The sequence below is a fragment of the Diorhabda carinulata genome, chromosome 9, assembly GCF_026250575.1.
Source record: "Diorhabda carinulata isolate Delta chromosome 9, icDioCari1.1, whole genome shotgun sequence".
NCBI classification, from domain to species: domain Eukaryota; kingdom Metazoa; phylum Arthropoda; class Insecta; order Coleoptera; family Chrysomelidae; genus Diorhabda; species Diorhabda carinulata.
The window spans coordinates 11,208,906-11,236,078 of record NC_079468.1 but is presented as its reverse complement, the minus strand read 5'-3'; the positions used below and the strand labels follow the sequence as shown (position 1 = coordinate 11,236,078).

Genomic DNA, 27,173 nt, shown 5'->3' with positions numbered 1-27,173 from the left:
CCCAAGAAGCGATTTTGGATGCGCTAGAAACCGTTGTGTCTTGCGTACTGAATATCTTTCTTTCTAACGCCACTGCAGCGTAGATTTGATAATAACCGAACTTTTTATAACTTTAAATGGAGATGACTTGTACTGATTTTTGTCTAATTCTAAACAAGATAAGGGTTTGATACTTGTCACACTTAGCAAATATAATATCATTGGAAAAATTAGAGATTGATGAAGAAAATACTGCATGCATTTTTTTATGGCTCATTGTTAATTTCTTCATTGATTTTATTCATTGATTCAGAGTCCTAGATTTCTATCACCCGGAGTGGAAAAAATAGGCAAATAAAAGCTAATTGAAGATGGATAGGTGCTGTAGTAATATCAGATGATTGATACAAACAGTAATTTTTGAGACTGATAAAATTATTGATGAGAAATAAACCAAAAATTGGTGTTTTTTATTTACCATAAAAATCGTTCGTTATATTCAGTATAAAGTGTAGTTACTGTATAAGGGACAAATAAATCGAACAAATTAATTATACTATTGTACTTGATAGTTCAGAATATAATAAACAACAACTATAGTATGTTTTTATTTTAATGTCTTTTCTCAAATATGTGTACATTAGATGAATATATGCATATACACACTTTCATATATTAAGGACAATCATAGGCGTAGGTAGATAGTTGACAAGGTGGAACGAATAGTGTAGCCGATAAAAAGATTCACTTAAAGCTTCTTTACTGGTGTGGTCCTCCTAGTGTTTCCCACCACACCTATGATTTTGATCACATTTAGAGCAGGCTTCAAATTATACCACGTCAATTATCTGTATTGTAGGTTATTCAGAAGTACTAGTTCATTGTTAGAAATATAATAAGTATACACATACATATAAGTACATTGCACTAGAAACTCACTTTCGTGACTGCTGCAATTACTATTCTACTAATGTAAAAAGACCGTAAATGTTATAAGCGATAGTGATAAGTATAACAAACATCTTGAGTAAGCTTTCAAAATAACGCTTTGATAAACACATGTAGTTTGGAATAAATATTTCACACGGACTGGGGTAAGTTAAATTCAAAATGGATTTCCGTGAATTTATTGTTGCAATTTTGACAAAAACGCAACGTCATCGTTGTGGGATTTTAAAAAATGAACTGTTTCGTCGCTATTGTCTGTATAACTACAACATTTTGCTGAAAAAAAAAACAATTTCTAGAAAGGCCTTTTCATTTATATGTTTGTTTGTTTAATTTATAGAATTACTTTATAAATTATTTCTGGTTTAAATCAGTAAATTTAAATAAATTATATAAGTAATCGATTTTAATTATTATAGTCTAGTGCAAGTGTGTAAAGAAATTAAGTCAGTAAGAGATACCCCACCGTCAGAAATATTACACTATTATTAATTTATATATAAAGTACATAATTTTTTAAAAAGTGGGTAAATTTTACATTTGCTTCCTTCTTTTGATGAGATAAGTGGTTGTTAAACTGTTTTTGGGATCATACCGCGTTTTACTTCGATGATTAAATTAAATAATAAGTATATCTGTGCACATGCCTTCTTAGTTGGTACAAAGTACTACCAGAAATCTGATATAAAATAATTGCGAAATCTGTTAATCTTGATTAGGATCATGGTGTGAATTTATGAAATTCTACTGTTATTGGTCCTTGATGATACGAAATTTCAAAGGGATGCGACGTTTCTAGGTGTTCAAATATACATATATACCAAGCTAGTCTAATGTGTTGAAAGAAAAAGTGATACGGTTATATATCAGAGCTATTGTAATCGACAACTTTGTAAAGGCGACATAGGTGGCCTTTTCAAATACTTTTATATACTAGATTCACTTCACTTAATTTCAATTATAAGTGTAGATAATATAGTTTGCGCTTTCTGATAGGTTCGTCTTAACCCACTTGCAGCTACCAAAGGCCGATGTCCTTCGAAAAACTAAATGTGTATATTGGCTTGAACCTTTTTACGTAACTAGGTAAATCCTGAGGATTACTCTTGTCGTCGTCGCCTTCAGGAAGGCCTTGTCAATAGGAGATGATCCTCTTCTCCGTGACAAAATGAATGCATACCTCTTGAAGTGATGAGCAAGGCCACTTGTTCTTGCCTCCATTCTAACTAAAGAGTCATTTGGTGTCAGAGGTCTTCCAAGGACGATGTCTGACATTTTAACGAGCGCAATTCGAGAAGGTTCTAGTCCGACGAAGTGAACCAGACTGCCGTAGGCACACACGCACACGTGCGCGTGAGAAATCTCGTCCCTCTAAGCATCCACCCCCGGATAAATCAACAGATGGGTGCGAAGAACATTCCACCAACCCCCTTTCTATTCGACAGGTCCCCATCCTCATTCGCGTCGCAGTCTCGCGCGTAGACTCCTTCCTCTCCCCTGTTTTCTATGGGATAATCTGTTAAGAGATTAGCCTGTTGGCTTCTTATTCTGGACGTCTTAATTTGTTTTTTTCTGATTTTGTGTTTTGGAAATATTTTCACTCACCTAACTTAATGATCCTGTTATCCTCGGTTTTACTTTACCTGTTGGGCGATTAGTGTTGCTATGAGTGTCTGCATGTTCTGCAGTACTCAGAAGCTCGGGCGTTCTTTGTCCTGTCGTTTTCTTAGCAGCTAGTGCATAGTTGCTTCCTGTTTGTGTGGTGCTCGTTGCTGGTTTGTTTTCCATATTCTTTTGGTGTTTCGGGCACCTCCTTTAGTTACTGCTGTAAGGTCGATTCGGAGCGATGGTACGACACTTTCCCCTGAACCTTGTACGTATGAGTGCGGGCCACTGAATGATGACGTGGTCTGTAGTTTCTTTCTCCTCCAGCTGCATTCCGGATTGTCCGTGATGGCTATGGTGTGGAATTGGCATCTTAGATATCGGGTGTCGAGTTAAATATCCTGTTAAGTCGAAAGTGAGCCAGAGAGGTAGAAAGCCCATCAATAATATTGGCAATTAACATGTGATAAATATAATTATATTAGTAAGACAATTTTATAACCATAGCAAAATGATATCAAGTATGTATTTTTTATATTGACAGATATTGTCAACTTCATATATACATATGATATAAGTAAAAAAGTATCTACTCACTGTATGCAATAGAGATAATTGACGTGATGTACTCACTTATATAGAGTATAAGAAGTTATAAGAAACATCATACATCAGATATTGTTTTATCACAAGTATCTAAAAGAATGTAAATTATAAATAATTGATATAATAAATAGCTCTAAAAACATATAGAATATATTCTATTGATAATAATACAGACATGCTTGAGTACAATAAATTTCAATATTTTGATTTCCAAAAATTATTCGTCAGTATATTATGGAGTGTGATGTCTGCTAAGGAGAAAATGTGCCCACCAGAACTGCCTAACTAAACCTAACGTAGCTATATCGCTAAAACTTTCGCAAATGTTACAAAATATCTTATTAGCTTTTTTTTTCCACTACAATTTTAAACACATTTTAAATATCAACAGTAATACATTATCAGTTATTTCTATAAACTCTATGGAATATAAATTCAAATTAAAAAACACGTTTTTTCCATTCTTTTTCAATTCTTGAAAAGTACACTACATACATGAAAGGAAGTTCATTGGTTTGGCATGTTGTTTGGGGACAAAAAGAAACGACTAATTATCCAAATACGAATTTTTGGATTTAAAATTGAAAAATTTATTTAATGAGTTGAAATGCTAGATCCCAGGTGGAAAAATCACAAATTCTTTCACTTTATTTTTGACAAACTCCATATTTTGTTATCAAATATACAACTTGGAAATTGATCAACTATTTCCACTAGATATTTTTTGGAAGTGTAACTGTTGAGCCACTGATTACCGTTATTTTACATATATGAAAAGAATAATTCATTTTGTAAATAATATTTTAAATAATTTTCATTCATTCTATTCTGAAGCTATTGAAGCTGCATCAAGAAATTAAATACAAGTTTAATTCAAATATAAAAATATACACTGTAAAAAATATTTTTTTTAGATTCTATGAACTTAAGTGATAGGAATAAATGAAAATAACGTACCAATTTTTCATAAATACTGATTGGAACAAATATTCAATAAAAATTTTAAACAAATTGGACCCTTAGTATAATAAATAATTCCTGTGTCTCAAGTGTCTATCTCTAAGGAAAATCTAGGGAGTAGATAGTGCTTTGAATAGCTGAAATAAAATTGAGTAAGACCCAAAGTATTTACGAGAACAGTTACTGTTTAAAATTTACATATATTGAATTGAATGTGTGAAGATATCCATTTTAACAAAATTCCAAAAATCTATTTTTTGATGCGAGTGAAGGTAATGATCAAGTATTGGCCATCAAAATGTTCCATGGCATTATAAAGTCTCTTAACCATGAACGGTTCGAATAACACTCTGTCCAAGCTGTATATCCAATAACTTTTATCACATGTTTTTAAAGAAATTTCACAATCATTATTACGTATTTTTAATTTTGCCTTTTATTCCTTCACGCCAGTTTTTGCCATCTGGGAAAGGAATACCTAGTCAACATTTATATTAATAAAAAATATGACAGCCTTTAAAAGCATCTAAGGATTCTAACGTAATTACCCCAATTACGTTTGTTTGCCATGCTTTTGACCACCTCTATATTTCCGATTTTCACCATTATTATAATGGTTATTATTGGAGCCTCGCCTGCTCTGATAATGACCCTCGTTTCCTTGGAGATTTGGGAGACCTCCGCCATTTTCTCCAGCTAGTGATTTCTCTTGGTTACGACCACCTAAAAATAGAGTTTTAAAGAAATGTACAAAAGGATAAGTGTCATATGGAACATTTACCTTGCCAGTAACTTTGAGAATGTAAGGGAGGAAACCAGTTGCCTCTGTAATGTCCACCATTTCCCCGTTGGCGTCCACCATTTCCTCTTCCAGAATACTGTCCCTGACCATTTCTAGGTGATCCATAACCGTTATCTCCATTCCTTTGATGGGAGTATGAAAACTCCCGATGATTACAATGCTCCGAATTTTCTCTTCGCAGATCAGAATTTTCTCTACGTAATCTCCGAATAATCGCTTCTGCGTCATCAAGCTTACGAAGAATTTCTGGATCCGGTTGACCACCACGCTCTCGTTCTTTTTCGCGATCTCGTTCGTATCTTTCTAATTTTCTGAAAATTAATTATTTGATATTATTAATTTTGGAAATTTTCTTGTTGTGTATTCATCAACAACTGAAAAACAGTTTCATAACATGTGCTAAAATCATAATTGTTTCATGCTTTTCGAGCAAAAAAAAATTATATAAACGGTGAGAACGGCTACACTGGTTTGTTTACAGACACGGATTTGAAATAGTAGGTTTCATGCTAAACAGCTTACTATCGCTTACCTTTGGCGCATGCCTACTTTTTCTGTAGCAGCGCTAGCTTCATTAGTTAATTCAACTAACACATTCATATTAGAAACGTTACTAAGCAAAATAGCTCCTTGATAATACAAAAACAGTATCTGACCAGAAAAAGTAATGGAATAGAATTTTGTAAGCAGTAATAAATTTTTTTATAATCCAATTCAAACTATATTAAATATTCCTTTCATTCAAATTGTCCTCCTATAAATCCGTGTTTTTTTTTTCAAATTCAACATTTTTTATCTTTCTTATGGATATCATACGACTTAATGAAATTGTGAAAAAGACATCACATTATAAATAAATAATCATAACTTGGATTTCAAAATATTCAAAACAAGTTTGGAGAGAACAAAATCTTGCATATACTCAAATTTACAGAATGAACTACATACATATAAAAATACGAAAACTATTGTGTTTCCTTACGCTTACTTCTTTTGCTCATCCACAATTGCAGATAAATAAGCGTTCCTGCTTTCAATTTCTTGAGTTTGTAGTTTCATTTCCGCCAACTCCTTCTCCAAAATTTCCACTTGGAGAGGTGTTGTGTTAAAAGGTTTTGGGCTGGAGTATACCTGGAACATTTTAATGTGTTATAAAACCGAGTGAGGCAAGGACGGCAACGTTGTGCTAAGGTGTGACCAGTCATTTTTATTTCTTATCTACAATTTACCCAAAAATCGAGACTTGTTCTGAGAAGAATTTTGTAAATAGTAACAGTGAGTGAATAGTGTTTATTATTGCAATTACAGGTAAATAACAAACAAAAAAAGGTTTTAAGTGATGAGCTAATAGCCATTAACAAAACTACAACAAAATAAATTAAGGCGTTGCCGGCTTGTGCTTAAATTCTAGACACATAAACTGAAACGAATAAGTTAACACAAAGAAGGGAGGAACCTCAAAAGTGTTGAGCTGGGTGACACACTTATCGTTGTGTATAACTAAAAAATGAAGAAAATAGAGGAACTGTTTACACGGATAGAAATCAAATTGAAAGTTATGAATGATAAATTAGAAAACTTTGTACAAAAGGTGAAGCAGAAAGAAAAAGAAAATAATACTCTACTGGATAAATTCATAAAACAAGAAAAAAGGATTGAAATGCTGGAGAAAGAAGTAAGAAAGAAAAATCTCAACCTGAAAGGTTTGGCGGATACAAACACTGAAAACGAGATTATCACTCAAGATAAAGTAATTAGAATATTAGAACTGATGCGCGTTAACTTAAATAAAAATGAATTGGAAGATGAAGGAGAATTGGAAAATATAATGGGAAAGAAGCCAAACCAATTCTGGCGAATTTGCTAAAATTTACAAAAAAAATTGAAATTCCGCGAAATACAAAAAATTTAAACGGGACTGATATTTGGGTTGAGGGGAATTATTCTAAATAAGAGAAGAAAAGAGGCAACTACTAAAAAGACAATTATTTATTAAATATAATAAACTAATAATCAACGATAAAGTTTGTCAAACACTAAAAGAAAAAGAATGTTTGTATATGGAAACAGACTATGAAGATGAAGAAAGAAAATTCACAAATGGTAAAAGAAAACTCAGTAATAGATCGCCCGAAGAGAAATCGTTAGAACAGCAGCTGAAAAAGGTAACACGGAAGGTAAACAACACAGATAAACAAGGCAAACCTGGAAATGACGCATGCAACGAACGTGGAATATGTAAAAATGGAGCAAAAACCAAAGCAATCGCTAGGCGAAAGAGAATAATGGACAAAGGAAAAAGAGAATACAAATATAAAATAGCTGCTTCGAACACTAAAAGTATCAATGGGAAATGGATAGAGAGTTTGAAAGATCGAAAGTGCATATTTTGGGTCTAGCCAAAACAAAGAAAAAGGGGTAAGAAAAATAATACTTAAGAACGGACATATAATACTTTATAGTAGCGTAGCCCAATAAAAAGGACAGCAGCAGGCGTGGGTTGTTTAGTACATAGAAACCTTGATCAATGTATTCACAAATGGGAGCCTCAATCAGAAAGGATAATGATAGTGTGATTAGATAAGGAAAAAACATCTAGTATTATTGTGGCATAAAAATTACAAAGATAAATTTTGACATAATTTGACATAAACATTATCAAATGCAAAAGGAAAAATATATCTAGTACGACATTTTAAGAGTAGAGTAGCGAAGCAAGATGAAATATATAGAGGAATTGGTAAATATGGTAAATATAGGTAAATATGGAGAGGAAATAAGAAACAACAATTGCTTGACTTTTGCTTTTTACATAACCTGATAATAACAAATACATGGTTCCAACACAAAGATATACACAAGAACACAAGGGAAGTGAAAAGCAAAGAGGAAAGATCTATTATTGACCACGTTATAGTGGAGAAAATAAACAGAATAATAATAATAATAACATCGGTAGTGATCACTTTCTCCTAGTAACTACGGTGAGGGAACATGATAAAATAGTAAAATAAATAAAGGAAAATATAAATTGAAAGAGGAAGAATTAGCAGAAAGATACCTTCATAAAGTAACAGAAAATAAATGCATTAAGTAATTGAAAAGCGTTTCATAAGACTTGGAAGAAACTTGGAGTGTTTTCAAAGTGGGGATAAGTTAAACAGTAGGACATGTATGTGAAATAACAATTAACAATAAAGAATTGACTCCATGGTGGACGAACCAAATAAAGGAAGAAATAAGAAAGGAAAAAAGCACTTGGAAGCAATATCTTGCAAGCAAATAAAGAGAGTTGGTCAAACGTCGGTAACAAACTGGAAAGAAACAGCTAAGGAAACCAGAAACTGTTTTACAAATCAATTGAATCGTTAAGAAATGATAAGAAACAAGGTGAAATTTACATAGAGTATGAAAATGGCATAATTTTAACACAAGAAGCAAAAATAATAGAAAGGTGGAATTCATAGTTTATGCAAATACTTATAGGAACAAAAGATAATAATGAACTAGTGGTATAGACGTATTTACAAAAATATGTAACATAGCTTGGGACACGTCACAGATACTAAAAGACCTAAAAGACTGGGAGATAGCAATGTTACTACCCATTTTAAAGTCAGGAAATAACAAACAATGTAACAACTATAGAGGAATAACATTACTAAGTACTTCGAAGAAAGTTTACGAAAAAATTCTAGATAACAAACTGACAACAAACGTTGAAAATACACTAAATGATGCACAAAGTGGATTCAGTAAAGGTAGAAGTGTACAAGATCACGTATTTACCATTGAAATTGGATTTATTGATATTGAGAGAACTGAGGGTGCACATCTAATTCAAAGAAAATGTGCCTTGAATAGAGAAACCTGCAATTAGTGAAAATATCTGAAGGAGCATATGTTGATGAGATCGTCCTTATTGCAGAAAACAACAAAGATCTACAGACAAACTTTTGTATTTGGAACAACACACTCAAGCAATTTGGCATGAAAATAAATGTAGAAAAGACTGCAGAGGATAGAGATATAGTTAGAGAAAAGCTTCCACTTATAGAGATTGTCCATATAGAAGTATTATATATATGACTAACGTAGGCATTTTTAAGAGAGAGAGAGAGAGAGAGTGAGAGAGAATATTTAAGTTTCAAGAAGATATGGAGCATGGAAATTTTTTTATGAATCACTGTTCACTATTAACTGAATTCTTAATAAAAAAAAACAGTATAAAAAGGAAAATACGAAATAGGTATTTTATTTCTTAGACATTTTATGAAAAACATCAGTATTTTGATCAAGAGTTAACTACTCATACTTACATACGTTCAATAAACGTTGATATCATACCTAGTATAAATAATTAATTAGATAAAACTGTCCCTTGAAATATTATTGCATTAATATGTAAATTCCCCGAAATGGACATAAGATACTAGTATTCTTTATTTTGATTAGAACCATAAAAAATTGTTACGTTGGTAGGCTAAATATTGTTTATATTCAAAAAAACTTTTATGAATAATTTTTTTTGATATTGTTGAAAATTGAAGTATTTTACTATTGGTTAAAATTCCTGTCAGTCCCAAAATGTACAAACTTTTATCAAGAATAAAATTATCTAACAAGATATATATGAACAAAAACTAACGAAATTTATTATAGATGAAAAGAAAAATATTCAATATTTAGTTAATCTATTCACATAGATGGTCTCTTTAATAAAAGAATAGAATGTGTTCACCTTGTGTTTCGTATCATCTTCAGGCGAAGATGGAGAACTAGGTGTTCCTGCTCCCTTAACAAAAACCAATTGAAATTGCAACTCTGAAATATAATTGAACAAATGAGTATCAAGTAATTTATAATATAAAAATCAAAAAATGGTACGCCTAACATAGAAAAAATATCTTAAATTAAAATATTAAATGAAAGACGCCCGTCAGAGAGTCAGAATTAATTGTATGAGAAAGACGTTCATATTATTGTAATATTGTTTTTATTTATTTAATCAGTGAATCCGCCAAATATAGATCAATATTATAGAGCAGGGCCGGTTTCACGGTCTATATCAGCAGGCTAGTTCGTAACATTACCCCCTTCTTACAAGTAAGTTCACCTGGAACCTCTGTATAGCCGGGACTGGAAGTTTGAATCAGCATCTTAACCCATTTCTACACTTTCCGGTCTTATGAAAATAACAATGCAACGTCTGGGGTTTAGTGTATTTACCATGAATACACTAAACTATTCACTATCCAATAACAATTATTACTAAACACTTATCTAATGTATTTAAATACACCGTTTGGTTTAGTATTTACTATACCGATGTGTTCAATATGATTTAAAATGATTCACTGACTGCTACAGCTGCTTGAACCTCATTTAAATAGTATTATTCCATTCCAAATTTGATTTACTGGAAATCTCTAGTTTGACTCAAACAAATCAAAATGCCCTCTTATAGCACGTCTCTATAAAAAGAGTCATCACATAATATAAATATGTAATAAAAAATAAATAAACAGATATAACCAAAAGTACCCAGCGCATCTGCCAAACTTTAGTCTAAATCAACTTAATAGAACAGGACCGGCTTTACTATCTAAATCAGTGGGCCAGCTCGTGAGATTATTATGATTAAGATGAATTTAACTTGAAACTCAATTAGGGAACCCTTTAAGAATATTTAGAAAATAATAAATGTATTTAGAAACGGTATTCAAACCAAATCAATGGAAAAATTTGCACGATTAATCATTGAAAGTTGAAACGTTTCTTTTTCATTTTCACTTTCATAAGCTTCATCAGATTTTGAAAAATAAAATTATTTTTTGGTGTTTTTTTCTTTTATATTTCTTTCTTTTACTTTCTATACTCAGCACTAAAAGGTTTTGATACATAATTGGATTATTTAATCGTTTATTATTATGGAGACAAATAGCTAAGGAAAACTCAAGCCCACAAATATTATCAAACTGGCGCTAGCGCTTAACACTATATTTGTGTTGCCACCTGTGCTACGAAAAACGATATATAATTGTCTTTAAAATAGTGAGGCGCAATGCTTCTTTGCAAACGTTTAGCAAGTGTTATTTCCAATTTTCAGTTTAGTAACAAAAACTGGATTATCACGTCTCAAAACATAAATAATGGAAATTTTACTATGTTCAGTTTCCATAATATTTGGTTCGGGTAGGTATAAAGATATATATGATGTGTACATCAAAACATTTAGATTAGGTATTCACAAATCGTGAAATCTTAAAAGTGAAAAAAACCAATGTCGCCATTGTTTAATAAGTGTGACGAAGCTTATTTTAAAATTGATCTTTAAAACCAATTCGTATCATGAGTGATTAAAGTATTTGACGGGTTGGTACAAAGGTAAACAGATGCTTTTTGTTGTATTGAATCAAACCAGTGGAGTGAATCCAAAAAATCACGTAGACCAATCTTACTTTTATTTAACAAGTGTAAAAGTTCAAAAAATCTCAGAACATTCCAGTATCCGTTACTTCGTTTTCGAGTTATATGTTAGAAGAGTTAGATCACTTCAAGTGGGCCCCCTTTATCACTTGATAATGGAAAATTTATAAAAACATATTTATTGAAAGTAGTCGTACCTAAAAATCATCCCTCAAAACAAATATTTTAAATGTTGATTTCAACAACAACTTTTTTCACAATAAAGCTTTACGGTACTTTAAATTGAAAAATAATTTTGAAAAAGCTATCAAACAAAATTTTGACAGATTATAGTAAAATATCTACAATTGAAATTTTAATGGCTTCTCAGTACGACATCGTTATACATTAAAGTTCTTTATTTCAGAAGAAAATTTCACTGCCTGATATTATTTGGAATAATATAAATTCTTATATGACGCAAAGGTGAGCGGTACAAATGCTGCGGTACTGAGCTTAGCTGTTAAGGCAATAGATCGCTACAGATTACACAATAATTACAGTTCAATTTTTTATATTCATTCAAATTTTTAACAATATTTTCATCAAGAATTAGTTTAAAATAATAGGTAAAAATTGACATTTCCACCTATTTCGGTTTTTATTGTGATAAAAACCAAAATAAGTGGAAAGATAGTTCAAACTTAGCAAATCATTGATATCCCATACACATGACTTCATTATTCTAAGAAAATCGTTAAAACGCAAGAGTTTTAAGTTTAGGAAACAACCTGTAAGCAGCGGCTATTGTAATGGTAGACTTGTGACTGGGTTCGTTATCCTTTGCTTAACTATGCGCAACATACCGGGCTTTTTTATCGCGCCTTCGTAGCATGATCTTTTCTGCTGTAGGTTGCATCTTGAATTTTTTCGGTAGCGGTTAATATCGATATTTCCATTTTTGCTCTTCATGTAATAGCGATGGCTCTATGACTCTCTCATACTACTCATACTAATTGTTCATTTTCTTTCTCTTCTCTATAGTGAGTTGAAGGTCGATTGCAAATGTATTCGCCGCGAGGAAAGGGAACGATTGAATTGATTATACTATTTATTAAATTGAAATTATAAAGCTTTTCACCAAACTGAACAATAATATATCGAATATTTATCGAGTATTTATACTAATTAACAAAATATGGCTAAAACCATACATCTAATTAGAAACACTAATTTTGCATAAACAGTGTCTTAATATGTTGAACAAGAAATATGTTTTAACATAGTCAAAATTATTTCAAGATCTTGATAGCTGCGATTTGTGTGCATCTCTTACCGTTCCTGATATCCATTGTGCGAGTTTCAAGTTCAGCTTGATAGTAATTATGTACTACAAGGTATGAGAGACCACCATCTTGAAATGTTTGTCTAATACTACAACAATCTTACAACACGAGAACATGGGCTTTTTTTAAAACAGTTTCGTATTCAATAGTCGTTGAGGGTGTTTAACTTGAATGCTAAACTATGTCATATGATACTGTAGATTCTTTTAGTGTATCCATCACCAGTTCCTCGACATATGTTTCACTGATATGTCACTGGGGTTATACATTAGACCTGCTCTAACAGTACAGACTTTGTCAGTTTCAAGCAATGAGTCTATTCATAATAGAATACAATGTGAGGTGATTATAAATTTTTTGTTTTCGGTCATGGCAGAGCACAATGATCAGCTCTCGTACTTATAAATAAAAGCCAACACAATCCGATATTCCTCAAAAATATTATTTTCCCAATGAGGCAACTTTAGCACTACATGGATGTCAACAAATGAAATTGTCAGAAAGGAAGCAAAGGGATCAGCTTTCGTAATTGCGCAGATACATGAGAAAGGAATAATTGTATTTTGTAGATGAATAATTAAAAATAGGCAACAAAATAAATTCCATATACAAAATAATGAACTAAAATAACAAATATCAAAACTATTTGTGAGTATACCTCTGTTCCTAGTTTTCAAATTTTCAATTTCATTATGTAATCCAGTCAACATTAGTTGATGCTGCTCTTGTAAAAACCTAATGTTCTGCTCCAGTTGAGATATTCTAGTCTGTTCTGTTCCTCTGGAACCTTCAATGGGTCGACTTGGAACATCAGTGGTTCGAGAAACGACTAGTTCACTATTTACGTTACCAGACTTTTTATTCATCTGAAATATAAACATATATTTGAATTGTTCAGTTCAAAATGTATTTAGATGCTTCGACTTCTATTCTGAATCCATTATCAAGAGTACAGTGGTGTTTAATTTAGGAAGTGATGTGAATCTGTGGTATCTTGATAGTGGCATCAAAGTGAAAGCCAAAATGTACAAATTTGCTTGTTATCATAATTCCCACCGCAGAAACCTTTCCAAATAAAAAATATTACCATATATCAATTACCACATGAATATCCTTATGAATAAAAAGTCTTCCGACCTTAAATGTTGATTTTAAGTTTATAGATTCATAAAATTTTGCAAAGTAGTTTTACAAATTTTGTAATAGATTCTATTGATTTTTGTAATTAAATGCTGTTTTATGGTTTGTTAATATAGTTTTAGTTAGTATGTATGATTTTTTCTTTTATTTTTCAAACATTGTGTTATGTAAATCCTTAATGTTTTGAATATAATAATAATGAAATGATCGGAAATTGTATGAAGCTTTTTATGCCCTATTCTAATTTCATTCTAAAAAAAAATGATAATTGTTGAGAGTCTTTGTACGTTTTGTAATAAGTTATTTTACTTTATGACATTGAATATTTGTTTTGTATGTATTTTGTTATTATTTTCTTTCAAAGCAATGATTGCTTTTTCAATAGCACCTAAATTTAAATGATATTAACAAAAAAATAAAAAAAGAATACGGTGCAAAACCAACTCATTAAAGTAATAATTTAGTTTGGATGATGGAACTATCCAACTATCAGATGCCTATTTATCAATAAATTTGACAAATTCATAAACCTTATTGAATTTAATTAACCAGATTTCATAATGTACCTTTTACCACTGTTGTGCAGTAAACCTTTATGTTCGAATGAACCTTATTACTGCCTAGGAGGAAGTCCTTTATCTGTAATGCAACACACCTTCATAATATTTCATTACTGTTATATTTTTTATTATCAATTAATAATATGGTAGAATCGCTATCTAATGTCTTCCAGCTATCTTCTTAATATTTAATCTTATGGTAGGATCGCCATCTGATGGGTATAACTAAATGCATTTACATGAATCATGGAGAAGGAATCAAACACGTCTTGAATAATAAAAGTCTTTCTATTGAATCTTCATATTTCTCTCTGTCAATCCGAATACATATTTCTATTATTTCGCTGTATATTCATCCCAGTTATTAATTGGTAATGATTACAAATTTTATTGTGAAGACAAAGTAGAGCTGGCACGATATTATTTTATAAACGAATTATATATGGTAATATAATTGATAACTAGGTTGAATAATTCTGATAAATAACTGAATATGTAACATTCAATAATATATTTAAGGTTGATAAGAAATATAACGGTAATAAAAGATTATAAAGGTCCACCAACTTTCTCAGAAATTATTAAATTATTCTAATGAATAAGAAATAACAGTGAAGGATATAATTGTAAATATAGATACAAAATATGAAACATTAATGAAAAAATCTAAATAAGAAGTTTATCAATAGATCAATAAATCAATAGGTCTAAAAATGGAATAGTAATGCTGTTCCACAAACAATGGAAAAACAAAAAAAATATACATATAATTATAACTACAAACGTAAAAATAAGGAAACGATTAATAATGATAAAAGCGATTGGATCAAAGCATTTAATTTTATTTCATATAATAATTTAACTCCTTAATTTCTCATATCTTCGTGATTTACTCCAAATTTAATCAGAAATTCCAAGGATTAGGAAGAAAAAGTTGCAGTTAAAAAAATTGCAAATCTTATTTTAATCAAGTAACCGTATTTATGAATTAATATTATTAATGTGAAAAAGTATTTTGCAAAACCACTTAATTCTGTCAAAGCCTTTGAGTATAACCCTGTAGAATATGTTTCCTTAGAAATGAAATACAAAAAAATATTGACATACAGTTGGAGGGTTTTATTCGGCATTAATTATAACGATAGAAATTAATTCCTCTATCAATTTAGTCGTAATCTAAGTCAATTCCATCACAAAATATACAAATTAAGATTGTATAGCATCTTATGTTTTTGGAATAAGAAGTTTTGTATAATTTACTTCGAGTCCTATGAAATATGATTCGGAAATAATATAGTTATTAAGTACATAAAAGACATTCTCAAACATTTTCTCAACAATTTCTATATAATTTTAAATAAACTTCAAAAGTCTCATTTCTCTCAGCACTCACCTTGCCGAAAGGCGCGACAGGTATTTTCACCATAACTTTAGATGCCATTTCAACAACTTTTCCTATTTCTTCCTTTGTTTTCCTAGCTACATTCGACAAAGTGCCAGTAAACAAAACACTCTTGAATCACCACGGTAAAAATAATTTTTTTACTCACACTTTACTGACACATTACTATTATTACGAATGACGCAAAATATTTTTATACGTATAGCGGTGAAAATAACACTTTTTGTATTAACGTTTTCCGAACCTGTTTTATGAAATTACTGTAACACACAGTATTATTCAAAATTTAATAAACACCTTTCACTACTTGGTTCATTAAAAAATGAAATCCACAGCATAAATGTTTTCCGGCGATATTCATCTAGGAAAAGCTTCGATATTGATTGTTTTCATTCCCTGACATGCTCAAATCGTACTGATTCGTAGATACGAAACGCCAGTAATGAAATAACCCTACAAATATGTAAAAAGGGAAGTTGCAAGTCAAATCGAAGGGAGAAATTTCTATTACTCATAGGTTATATGATATATTTTTTGAGAACTTAGCTATTAAATTCAGCATATAATGATAATTCCCAAATGATAATAATTCCATTACCAAAAAAAGATGGCGCGGGTAAGCAGTGTCAGCACTTCTCAAGAAAATATAGGTAATTTTTGAAAATACCCAAGTTTTATCAATTATTGTTATTCTCGTTGTGATCATCTCTCTAGGTGTAAAAAATCACTCGGTTCTCAATTTAGTAAATAAGGTGGGTGCCTGAGGTAGCTCGAACTTAGTTAATATGTATGAACGTGCCGGTTTATAGTCACAGTAGAAGAGTATTTTGTGGTCTAAATATACCGGAGCAGCATGCGTTTAAGAGCACCGAATTCGTATCTAATTTGATTGCAGCAGAAATATGCTGATCAATGGCCATTTGAACCGTAGTGTGTTAAATTCAATCAAGCCCTCATTTAACTTGAACAGTTGATATGCACTGTCGATTCCCTTCATATTAGAAATTGGAACTGAGACTGATGAGGGTTATTTGAAGTTGAAATTCGTCGTATATACTATTTCTATATTGCCTTTAGCTTTAGCTCACCATTGGATCTACCAAGTAAGCGATCTGCAGAGATTGTTATGTATTTGCTGACCGAAGTCAATCAAAGAACTGTAAATAATAAGTATGTTATGTCTGCCTTTCTGGACACATCCGGGTACTTTCACAACTCCACCATAATAATACCATTATAATATTATGAACTCGTCCGCGACATATGCCGTGAAGCCGGTCCTGTCCAGTTACAATGGAATTCTAAAATTTTGTATTTCTAGGAAGATCTTTTCTTTATTTGTTTGTTTATTATTTTGAGAAATTCGATTTGGGTGTATAGACGAGTTTGTTGGTTAAGTCTATTGGAAGTGTTTAAATAAATTAAGTGAGTGAAAGAAAAATTCACCCCACCGATAGAAATTATATAAATAGATTGTGAATATATAGTGACATAAACATGGCTAAGAAACTTGGTGACCTGAAAGTGACGGAAATGAAAGCCGGAACTGGAGAATCGCGAGCTGGAAACATCCGGTAAGAGTAAGTGAATTAGTAGAAAGACTCAAAGCGGCATTGGTAAGTGACGGTTTTGGCCCAGAATAATATCTATTCAAAAAAGAGTCTTCCACCTTGATCTCCTCAATTTTTCCTATAATGAATGAGATTTCGAAATTGAAAAACGATATTTCTGTCAATATAGAAGAAAATATTTCGACCATGAAGAACGATATTTTGGCTAATATTAACGAGAAGTTTTCTACAATATTTTGACCATGACAGTACGTCTAATCCTAGGAACAATATTTTTGTTGATATTTTGTCACTGAAAACTGACATAGTCGCTGACGTGGAAAATAGAATTTCATCCCATAAATCTGATAACGAAAACAAGATGACAATGAGGGATGAGAAGATACAATCTGATATGGAAAATAAAATGACAACGATTGTCAAGACAAGAACATCAAGGAGTTAGATAGAAAGATTCCAAATTCAAGGACAGCGTTTGAAGGCAAAACGTCTTGGACCAATTACGTTAATCAATTTGAGGCAGCTGCTGGAGGGAATAATTGGTCCGATAAATAACAAGCAGAACCGAAGACAAGACAGTGTATTAATTCACACCACCGATAGATATATTATAAATAATTAAGAAAAATATTGCAATAAAATGAGCTGTTAAAACAGCTCGCTAAACATCTCTGGGAGAGTCTGGTAGTGGAGGAGCCAATTTAAGAACTTACTTCTGTAATAGGATTTAGCCAAACATGGTTCTTAAACGGTATACTAATAATACTTGATTTCTTACAAATTCATCGAAGGAGTCCCATGTATCGGTACAGTATTAGATTAGACATCAATGTATTATAACTAGAAGCATTGAATAATATGTTTTGAGACGCGATAAAACTAGAAAGTGAAAAAGAACTCTTAATACGAGAATTGTCTGAAAAGTATACGAAAGGAACGAAACCTTCTTTTTCTTATTGAACATAGATTCCTCTGAAATGTATAAAATTAGTACAACGATGGTCAAACCTTTTTATCCTTTCCAAATAATCGTTGCGTCTTTATCTTTATAATAGGCGTTTCTAAACGCGATAATGTCCTATTCTGATAAAAATCTCTCTCTGGTTAGGAAGAAAAAGTGTTAGGACGTTACAATTTAATGAATTGTATTACCAAATTATCAAAATGTGCGTTTTATTGATGAAAAAGCACTTTTTCTTCAAATGCGGACGCGATTGTGCAATTTCTTCCTTTACGTTGGAAAACAATGATGCGTAACACTTCCCTTCTATTATTTCAACTTTTTGAAGATGGTCGATTTCATGACTATCCGATCGCAAGAAAAATCCCAAATTTCGCTCAAACCGCTTCAATGAAGCCTGGGAATTGTTCATTCGAATACGCCTTTGATACAAAGCAAACAAAAGCGACACTCAATGCGCTGCTAGCTTACCAATGCATAATTCTTCAATCAGTATATAGCCAATGCGCTCTTCTGATATGCCGATAGCCTCTTCTATCTCTCTAAACTTAATCCGAAGGTCACCCAGCACTATTTGTTGAACTTTTTCTATGATGTTACTGGATGTTGTAGTTCTTGACTGTCCTAAACGTTTGTCGTCAGCCGGTTTTGTTTAAATTCAGCTGCTCAGAATTTTAATGATGGCACAGAGAATCCGTATACTGTGTAAAATCTTCAACGCATGAACAAATATATTTACCAACTTATATTGATATATTCAGAATGAGATCGGAAAGTTTGCAGACAACCCTCAAATAAGAATAAAATGACCGACGAGAAAAATTGTTAATTCTAAAACGAGGGGTGCTCAGTATCAATCGTTATAATTTCCTAGTAGTTTTATTCCGAAATGCAGACAGTTTAAAAAATGCGTGTATTTGTCTTGGGCTAAAATTTATTTTTTGCCGTTATTTTTACTTGTGATTGTTAAGGAATATTTATACAAAAAGTGTTATTATAATATTGTCCGAATAAAGAAATTTTTTGAGTAATTTTACATGTTGTTGCTGCTATTATTATTTAAAAATACTGTTTTTTTCAAAATAAGAATACGCCGACATATGTATACATGTTAGATATTATGAAAAAAGCGGCTGAGAAAAATGTTTTTTGAATGTGTTGTATATACTCCATTTTCAACTTTTTTTGTTTTTATGAAATCTCAGTATATATTTTTATTTGCCTTTATTCCTAAAAAAGCTATACAAAATTTATAGTGAGAAGCGGGTACCAGTAGAACCGGTTGTAATTATTGTAAATTCCGACTTTGATTGAGAAATTGTATGTTGTGTTGCTGACATTTAAGGGCATCAAAATCTACTTGACTAATGTTGCAGCTTTTGTTTGTCAATTTTTTTCTAATTCGTGATAAAATAAACCAATCGAAATCAATATTATTAGAATTGGTTATGGTTTCGGCGTATAATTAAAGGATTATAGGCACTGCATGGTTTAATCACTTTAGTGGGTTCAACAATATATATTGCGATTCGGAACAGGAATAAGCGAAACAATTTGATCCTCAAAACATTGAAAATGTAGAAATGCGTTTACAAGCAGTTTTCGGCATTGGGTGAAAAGTGAAAATATGAAGTATTTATCTGAAGCTTCAGCTTAGAAAGTATTTTCAACATTTTAATCATAAAATAGACCCATTTAAACACATAGTTTCTGGGGATGTCAGAGACGCATTTAAAGCGAACAGGAGAGAGCTGTAAGTCTACTAAAGGAAAAATTCAATTCTGCGTACTGACGTATAAAGTGGTCAGCAGTATTGAGGAAGACGAAATTATTTAGCATGAGGTTTAAATGAGACAAGTTATCAAAACATTTAGTGATATTTAAAGAATGCAATAAATGTGTTACTATCATAGTTCATGAGAATGACTTTAGAATGACTAAAAATGGTATTAAAATTAAAAGAAATGAAATAAAAAACCTGGTCAAAATAACGCGTTTTATTACTAAGTATGCACGGTGTCCATTAGTCAAAAGTAAATTTGATATGGTAAATCTGAGCAACTGTATGAGAAATAATAATGACAAACTCAAATAATCAAACATATAACAGGAGAATCAGAAAACTGTACCTTACTAGGAATACTCTCAGACACGTGCTGGCTACTTTGAAAGGGCGGGGAAAGAGGAGACGGGGATGCTAGTCATACAGTCAATCACCGCGTGCCGTGCACTCGCCCAGAAAGAGATAGACATTAGGCATATTGCTTGCTCTTTATTTCCAGCTTTGAGTGCCTTTTACCCACGCATAAGAGTTCATGAATATCAAAAAATTAAGCTTGAGGAACATTTTTATTGTAGATTATTACTCGTTTTCGTTTAACACCAACATAAGACGTTCTCGAACATATTAGAACTCAAAAATCTCACAACTCAAAGTTCGTTTTTTGAAGCTTGTGATGCACGGTGAATTTCGTGTCTGGATTTTCCCTTTTACCACAGAAAGAGTGGGGGATTTAAAGTAAATATAGACGATGATATCTTACTAAATATTTATGTTTACCACTTACAAAGACATCCAAAAAAAATCCAAAACATGTCGAGAATTTAGTATCATAGAATTTGTTCATGTACTTCTAAACATACACCTAAAATTTTTCAAGAATTTAAACGCTAACAATGTGAAACAACATTTTTATCTAATTTATCATTCAAGGGATACTGTTAAAATAATTATAGGAACTACTAAATTGTTGAAAAATATAAAAAATTCTTAATAAAGCCAGAGCACAATCGTAAAACCTCGATTTAACGAAATAATCTCATTTAGACGTTCGAGTTTTAAAACTTTATTCACACAGTTTATCAATAATCAAACTTGAGTTTATGTTAAAAAGTTTCTCTCCGTATGCATAAGGACAAATGCTTCTAAATTGTCATTGGTGCTCTCAATCTGATCTTTAATAACTAAAAACTCGTTTGCACACAACCTATGTTAGTGGAATCGTTAGTAACTATTTTCCGTATATTGTAGAGAGTATATGTTATAATGCACTATCACTTCAAATGAACACTTGATACACGACTTATATTTACCTTTTACTAGCTGAGAAGTTTTCATCATCCTTAACTATGGTTTATTTAACTTCTCCATCTTCATGTCGGCAAATCGTCATACATACTTTTAATTCCCTGAATGTTTTCAGAACTATCACATCTTTCAGTCTTATCGGTACAATATCGTACTCATTTGACTTTCTTCTTATACTTGGTCAAACTTTGTCTACAGATCCAATCCATGCACTTACTTTGTCCAAGGCATTTTCTGGCAATTTTGCCTTCATTTGATCAAATATTCTAGCGTCCAAGACAGCCAAAGTTAGCAACGAACGTATTTGCTGCTTCTAGAGTTTCATTGAATCTGTCTCGACGGTCTTTCAGTCTTACTATTGCTGACTTACTATTAGTCACCAGGCACGTTTAGAAATAGTCTTAGAGATAGTTTGATAACGGTGTGATTACTTTGAATATCTGTAGAGAAGTCATTGCAATTACTAATGTCTCAAAGTCTAGGAATTTTGTAAAGTTCTGTAGCATTGTTCCTAGATGTAGAGTTGAACTGATAAAGAAATATTTTGTAAGGTTGCAGTTAGTTCACAGAAGATATATTTAGATTGGAAAGGGACAGTTGTTTGCCAAATATTTTTACGGTGCAATCACTTCTACTTCACCAACAAGTTGCACCAATTGCACCCAGTTTGAACGCCATGCAGCAAATATAAATTTACTTCATGAAGGGCGGCAAAAAAGTTTTCTTGTATCAAATTATTTCGTCAAAACTAATGCAATTGACAGAATGAGTTGATACATAAAAATCGTAATTTTTGTTTATCAAAATACATTATTATATTAAACATTTGACCACAAAACATACAAAAAGCAATATTATTGAAAATATCAACAATAGTTTGAGATTTCCTCAACAAATTGGGAACTAATAAAAACGCGCATCTCCAAGAAGTGGAGAAAATCAGAATTAATAATAATTAACAGGCAATTATATCTGAGCTTGGTTTTGGTTCGGCTTTCTTTTTGCTTATCATTGTCAATCACACATGATAGGCAGGGCCGGATTAAGGTAGGGGCTTGGGGGGCTATAGCCCCAGGCCCCAGGTCTAAGAGGGGCCCATCATTTGGAAATCAATCTGTATTTTTTGATGTGTTGATACCACAAATCTAACGTATTGATATTATTTTGTGAATTTTTCCGGGTTTCCGAATTCCTTAAAGGAGCCCCGTCATTATTTTAGCCCCGAGCCTTGTAAATCTTAATAGGCAAAATTCATAGCTTTTGCCTAAGTTGTATAAAAAGTATTTAGTGACAATAAACGCTATCAATTTGATACATGCGATAATTGAAGCATTTCCACTTAATTTTGAGAGATAAACCATTCATAATTTCCTGGAGTGCTAATTTAAATTCTTTTATATTGTGTTTATAAAGTTGCCCATGATCAGTCAATTCTGGTTGAGCTCTTGAGTTTATTCATTTTGTATCTAGATTTGATGAACTTATGTTATTAGATTTATCAAATAAACTATAATGTTATTATTAAAGAATTGAATTTCGAACTTGATACTGGTCTGATTAAACATTGTATATTAGACAGATTTTATACTGCTACGAACTTGTCCACGACATGGACCGGTTATAATGGAAGTCTAAAATTTGGCGAATAGGCCGGTTCGTTTAATGTTTGTTTTTAAATATGTTTTTGATCATAGCGGCGATTTGTTTATATTGCTTTTTATATGATTTCTAGGAAGGAAAAACGTTAGTTTCGTTTGTTTGTTTACTTCCTAGAATTTTCTGATTTTATAACTACAACTTGTTAAGTCTAGTGTAATTATTTTGATAAATTAAGTAAGTAAAAGACATTGTGGATAAATTCACCCCACCGCTGAAAAGCATTTTAAATAAATTAGGAAATAATGAAAACATAACAATACCAGCTGAATTATTCGAATATAGTGTAAGAAGTGAATTTGATGTTTGAAATATAAATTGAATAGATAATCGATATTTTGATTAGTAGAAGTTAAATTCGGATTTTAGATGTTTTGATGCAAAATTTCAAAATTTCCCTTTACTAATTTTTGAAGAATATATTTAATCAAATGAAAATCTTTGACTTACCATTAATTTTCCAGGGTGCTGATAATCCTCAGGAAGAGGTGGAGATAAAGGTGGCAGTATAATACTGTTCAAAGGAACTTTTTTTTGTTCAATTAACATTAAATGTCTTCTAGCGTATCCCATATGTTTCATTTTCTACAACTGAATGATTGTCGCAAGTTACAAACTTGAAAATACTCAATTGTACTCGAACAACAATATTTATAATATGAAATTTAATAAAAATACAGTGCAATATATGAAACATATACGTATTACATTATTGTCAATATTTGTTATATTTTTAAAAAATATTTTACCCAAAAGAGTGTTTCTCTATCTTTATTTCTCTTAAGAAATATCCTATGCTCAGCAATGATGTCAAGGCAAATAAATTAGAAATATATAGTTGCCTAGAGACGGATACCAGGTGTGCTGATTCACATTTCAAACATGAGGGTTGCTATCCAAAAGAGGAGGATAATAACGAGAATGTACGTGTAGTTACCTACAGTTTGTTGATGATAATATCCATAAATACAAAACGAAACATGGGGTGAGTATAATATTGTTTCATAATTTTCGATAAAACTGCACAAGAATTGTTAATATATAATAATTATATTAAGGATGCATCTTAATTATTATTCGTCAATATTGAATTTGTACATTAGTCTAAAAGTGAGGATACTAATCAATTAAATTGGAACCACAATTTCCACGTGAAAATTAATATTTTTGAACAAATACATAAATACTTTTAAGATTTGATATCAAGCCTTTTAGATTTGAATCGTAATATATATCATTTGTTTAGGATTTATTTTTTCTTACATACTTTTTTTTATTAAATTTATTTATTTTATTTTGACTACGAAAACAACATTACACAATAAACCCTAATAGCATACCATGAGACGTAAATAAAAAAGCAGACAGATAAAATGCTTAATTGAATTATATATAATTGAATACGTATTACCCGATAATTTAGATTGGATAGAAGATTAATTCCTTGAACATTAATTCTGTTTGTAATACAGAATCATCAATATATTTCCTTACAATGTAAAAGAATTGAATTTATTTAACTGACATACATTATATGCATATTTTGCATACATTATACTTACAACCACTTTTAAGTGGATTCACCGCGATGTCGGTACAAGAGCTTCTTTGAGTACTTAGTGATATTGAAATGTCAGAGATGAGTAAAAAAGACATTCGATAACTTAGTGAAATAAATATTCTCCTACAATAGTTCTATAATTTTCATTTTGTCATAATTATATTATATAAGATTTAAAAAAAATTCATTGCTGTATCACAAGAATACATACCTAAATACATCAACTCAAAATCGATTAATATGTAATTCAAATAATGTCAACATTTTGCTTTTGCCCCAAAAATTAATTTTGCTACTTTTTATGCTTATACTTTTGCAGCATATCAAATTTGCCAAAACTGTATAATTAATATGTACCAAAACTTAACACCTGCACACACAATGATGTAAATTGCTAATTAATTTAGCCAGCCGTATTTATGTAGTTATTCTGACAGATTGAATTTCTCGACTAACAAAAATAATATAACTAAGGTAACCCAAATATGCAAAACGCATATTTTACATATTTTGTATATTGTATGCATTTTTTAAATATTTGCATATGTCCTTAGTAAATAATGTGCATAATTGAACAAATTTTGAGAGATGTATAGCTTTGGCAGGCTTTTTACCCCAAGAACAATTTCATAAATCTACCATTCTGAAGCAATTACTTTTATTCAAGTTCTCAAGAAACTAATCCTAAAACTGGTAGTCAACCGGTTCAAAAAAAAAGTATGAGTGTTCTTAGTCTGAAAATAAAAATAAGTGGTTTTAATCCACGAGTTCTATTGAGCTGTTTGCATAGGGTATAGACTAATTTGTGTCGTCTCTTTTTTATCTTGTGTTTTTGAAAAGATAACATCGATTTGTGCTTTGTAGTGTTGAAGTATTTTATTAGTGTTTATTAGTAAAATGCATAAAGTCAGTTTGCGACAGTATGGATTAAGCCATGCAAAGAACAACGTATGGATATGGAAGAAGTGTACTGTTCAGCGTTAAATAGTAAGTATAATTTTTGTATATCCATACAAAGGTGGTACGAAATCAGTCGATATGTGTTATTTTTGTGAGACTTATAAAAACAAGTGAGAAGCAAGTTTTTTTAGTAACATACCCAAAGAAAAGACAGAGAAACGATCAAAGCGTTTCAGCTTTGATGTCTTTTTCTACCTATATTTTTAATTGCGAAGAATAACAGATATCGAGCCATTTCAATTTCAATGTATCAGGTGAATCAACACTTTGAAGAAACGACGCGACGTTAGTTTTTTATATTTGGAGATAATTACGGAAAATTAAGCTAGAATTCAGAATATAAAACATTTTCATACATCATACATGTATTGATGAAGCCACCGATTCTAGAGGATGTTATATTCCTCATTTATTTATAGGCGTTTTTAGCGACGACATTCTGCCAAAATATCACCTCATTACTTCTGAATAGTTAGAAAAACAATTGCACTGACAGTGTCCAGATTTGTACAATAGAACATTGTTTTTCTAGGCGTGCTCCTGAAGATAATTTTTGTAGAATTTTGTGAGATGCAGTACCTTACATAAAAAGACTGAAAATCTTTCACACCAATTTAATACATCTTAATATATAAAAATTCAGTGTCCGTGTATATGTTCCGAATGAACTCAAAAACGAGTCAACTGATATTCATGAAAGTTCGCTATGTAATTTGGTCCCACTCAAATGATAGGACAGTTATTATTTAAATTAATAGTCTCAATAATTAATAATTAATAATAAACTAGTCATCAACGTTGATTGTTGTTATTAATCGTAATTTCTGGAACAAAGTCTGGAACAGATGGAAGCTTAAGCGAATTTCTTTACAGAGAACTGTAAACTTTTTTCCTTTGCACTTCATAGATGGCGCCACACTTTAATGTGATATATTTTCTTAGACTACACACTATACATGTCTTATTTTGTCTATACCACGTAATTTCAAATCATTCTTCATTTTGTCTTCGTTGCGTACATTACTTTACAATATTTTTTTTTTACTTCTAACTTACAGTTATATAAATACAGCAAAACATTTAATCTACAAACTCAGAGAACAGCGAAATTCATTCATTCAATTATTATTTTTATTTTTAGTAAAATGCCACCCAAAAAATCCAACCTCAATGCCCGTAGCAAGAAGACTTTGACTTTGTCTTTCAAATCCTTTTTAAATCACTCAGGCACAGCAACGCGTGGCCGGGTCTGCTTGTGTAATATGTGTTGTCCTTGCTTCAAAAAGGGTTGCTGAGATATTAGGAAACAACTGCCTCTTGTAAATTCAGATTTCAGGCATTAAAAAATCTTTCTTGAAGCACCCATAAGGGTTCATTTCCACCTCAACCTATTATTTCAAGATGGGGCATTTAGTTGGAAGCTACTTTTTTTAATGCCAGAATTTATGTCGACTAAAATATTCAATTTTAGTTAAGCGATAATTCCGAAACACAGAAATAAAACAACGAGGAATCAAATTTGCCATTGTCACAGGCAGAACGGGAAGCATAAGTTTTCAAAAATTCAAAAATGTGATTGAAAAAAATTGTCAATTTCAATTTCTTAGCTACATAGCTAAT

At 31.2% G+C, this 27,173-nt stretch overlaps 2 protein-coding genes across 3 annotated transcripts in view; one reads left to right on the top strand and one right to left on the bottom strand.

The window, feature by feature from the left end:
- Positions 1 to 574: 574 nt before the first annotated feature.
- LOC130898265 (uncharacterized) lies at positions 575 to 23,698 on the bottom strand. Of its 2 annotated transcripts, none has more exons than XM_057807433.1 (6): positions 23,483 to 23,698; positions 13,313 to 13,520; positions 9,642 to 9,724; positions 5,889 to 6,031; positions 4,880 to 5,211; positions 575 to 4,821 (listed from the first exon to the last, which is right to left on the bottom strand). In XM_057807433.1, exons 1-6 carry the CDS (start codon positions 23,612 to 23,614, stop codon positions 4,652 to 4,654), a joined length of 1,068 nt encoding a protein of 355 aa, XP_057663416.1. In that variant the 5' UTR covers positions 23,615 to 23,698; the 3' UTR covers positions 575 to 4,651. The 2 variants fall into 2 exon arrangements, with proteins under 2 accessions (XP_057663416.1, XP_057663417.1); XM_057807434.1 differs by lacking the exon at positions 23,483 to 23,698 and adding an exon at positions 15,748 to 16,173.
- A 1,767-nt stretch (positions 23,699 to 25,465) lies between these two features.
- The window catches only part of LOC130898261 (uncharacterized), an 84,204-nt gene continuing 82,496 nt past the window's right edge, over positions 25,466 to 27,173 (top strand). The window contains exon 1 of the mRNA XM_057807423.1: positions 25,466 to 25,580. The gene's annotated coding sequence lies outside the window, so the exon portion shown is untranslated. The remainder of the gene's footprint in view (positions 25,581 to 27,173) is intronic.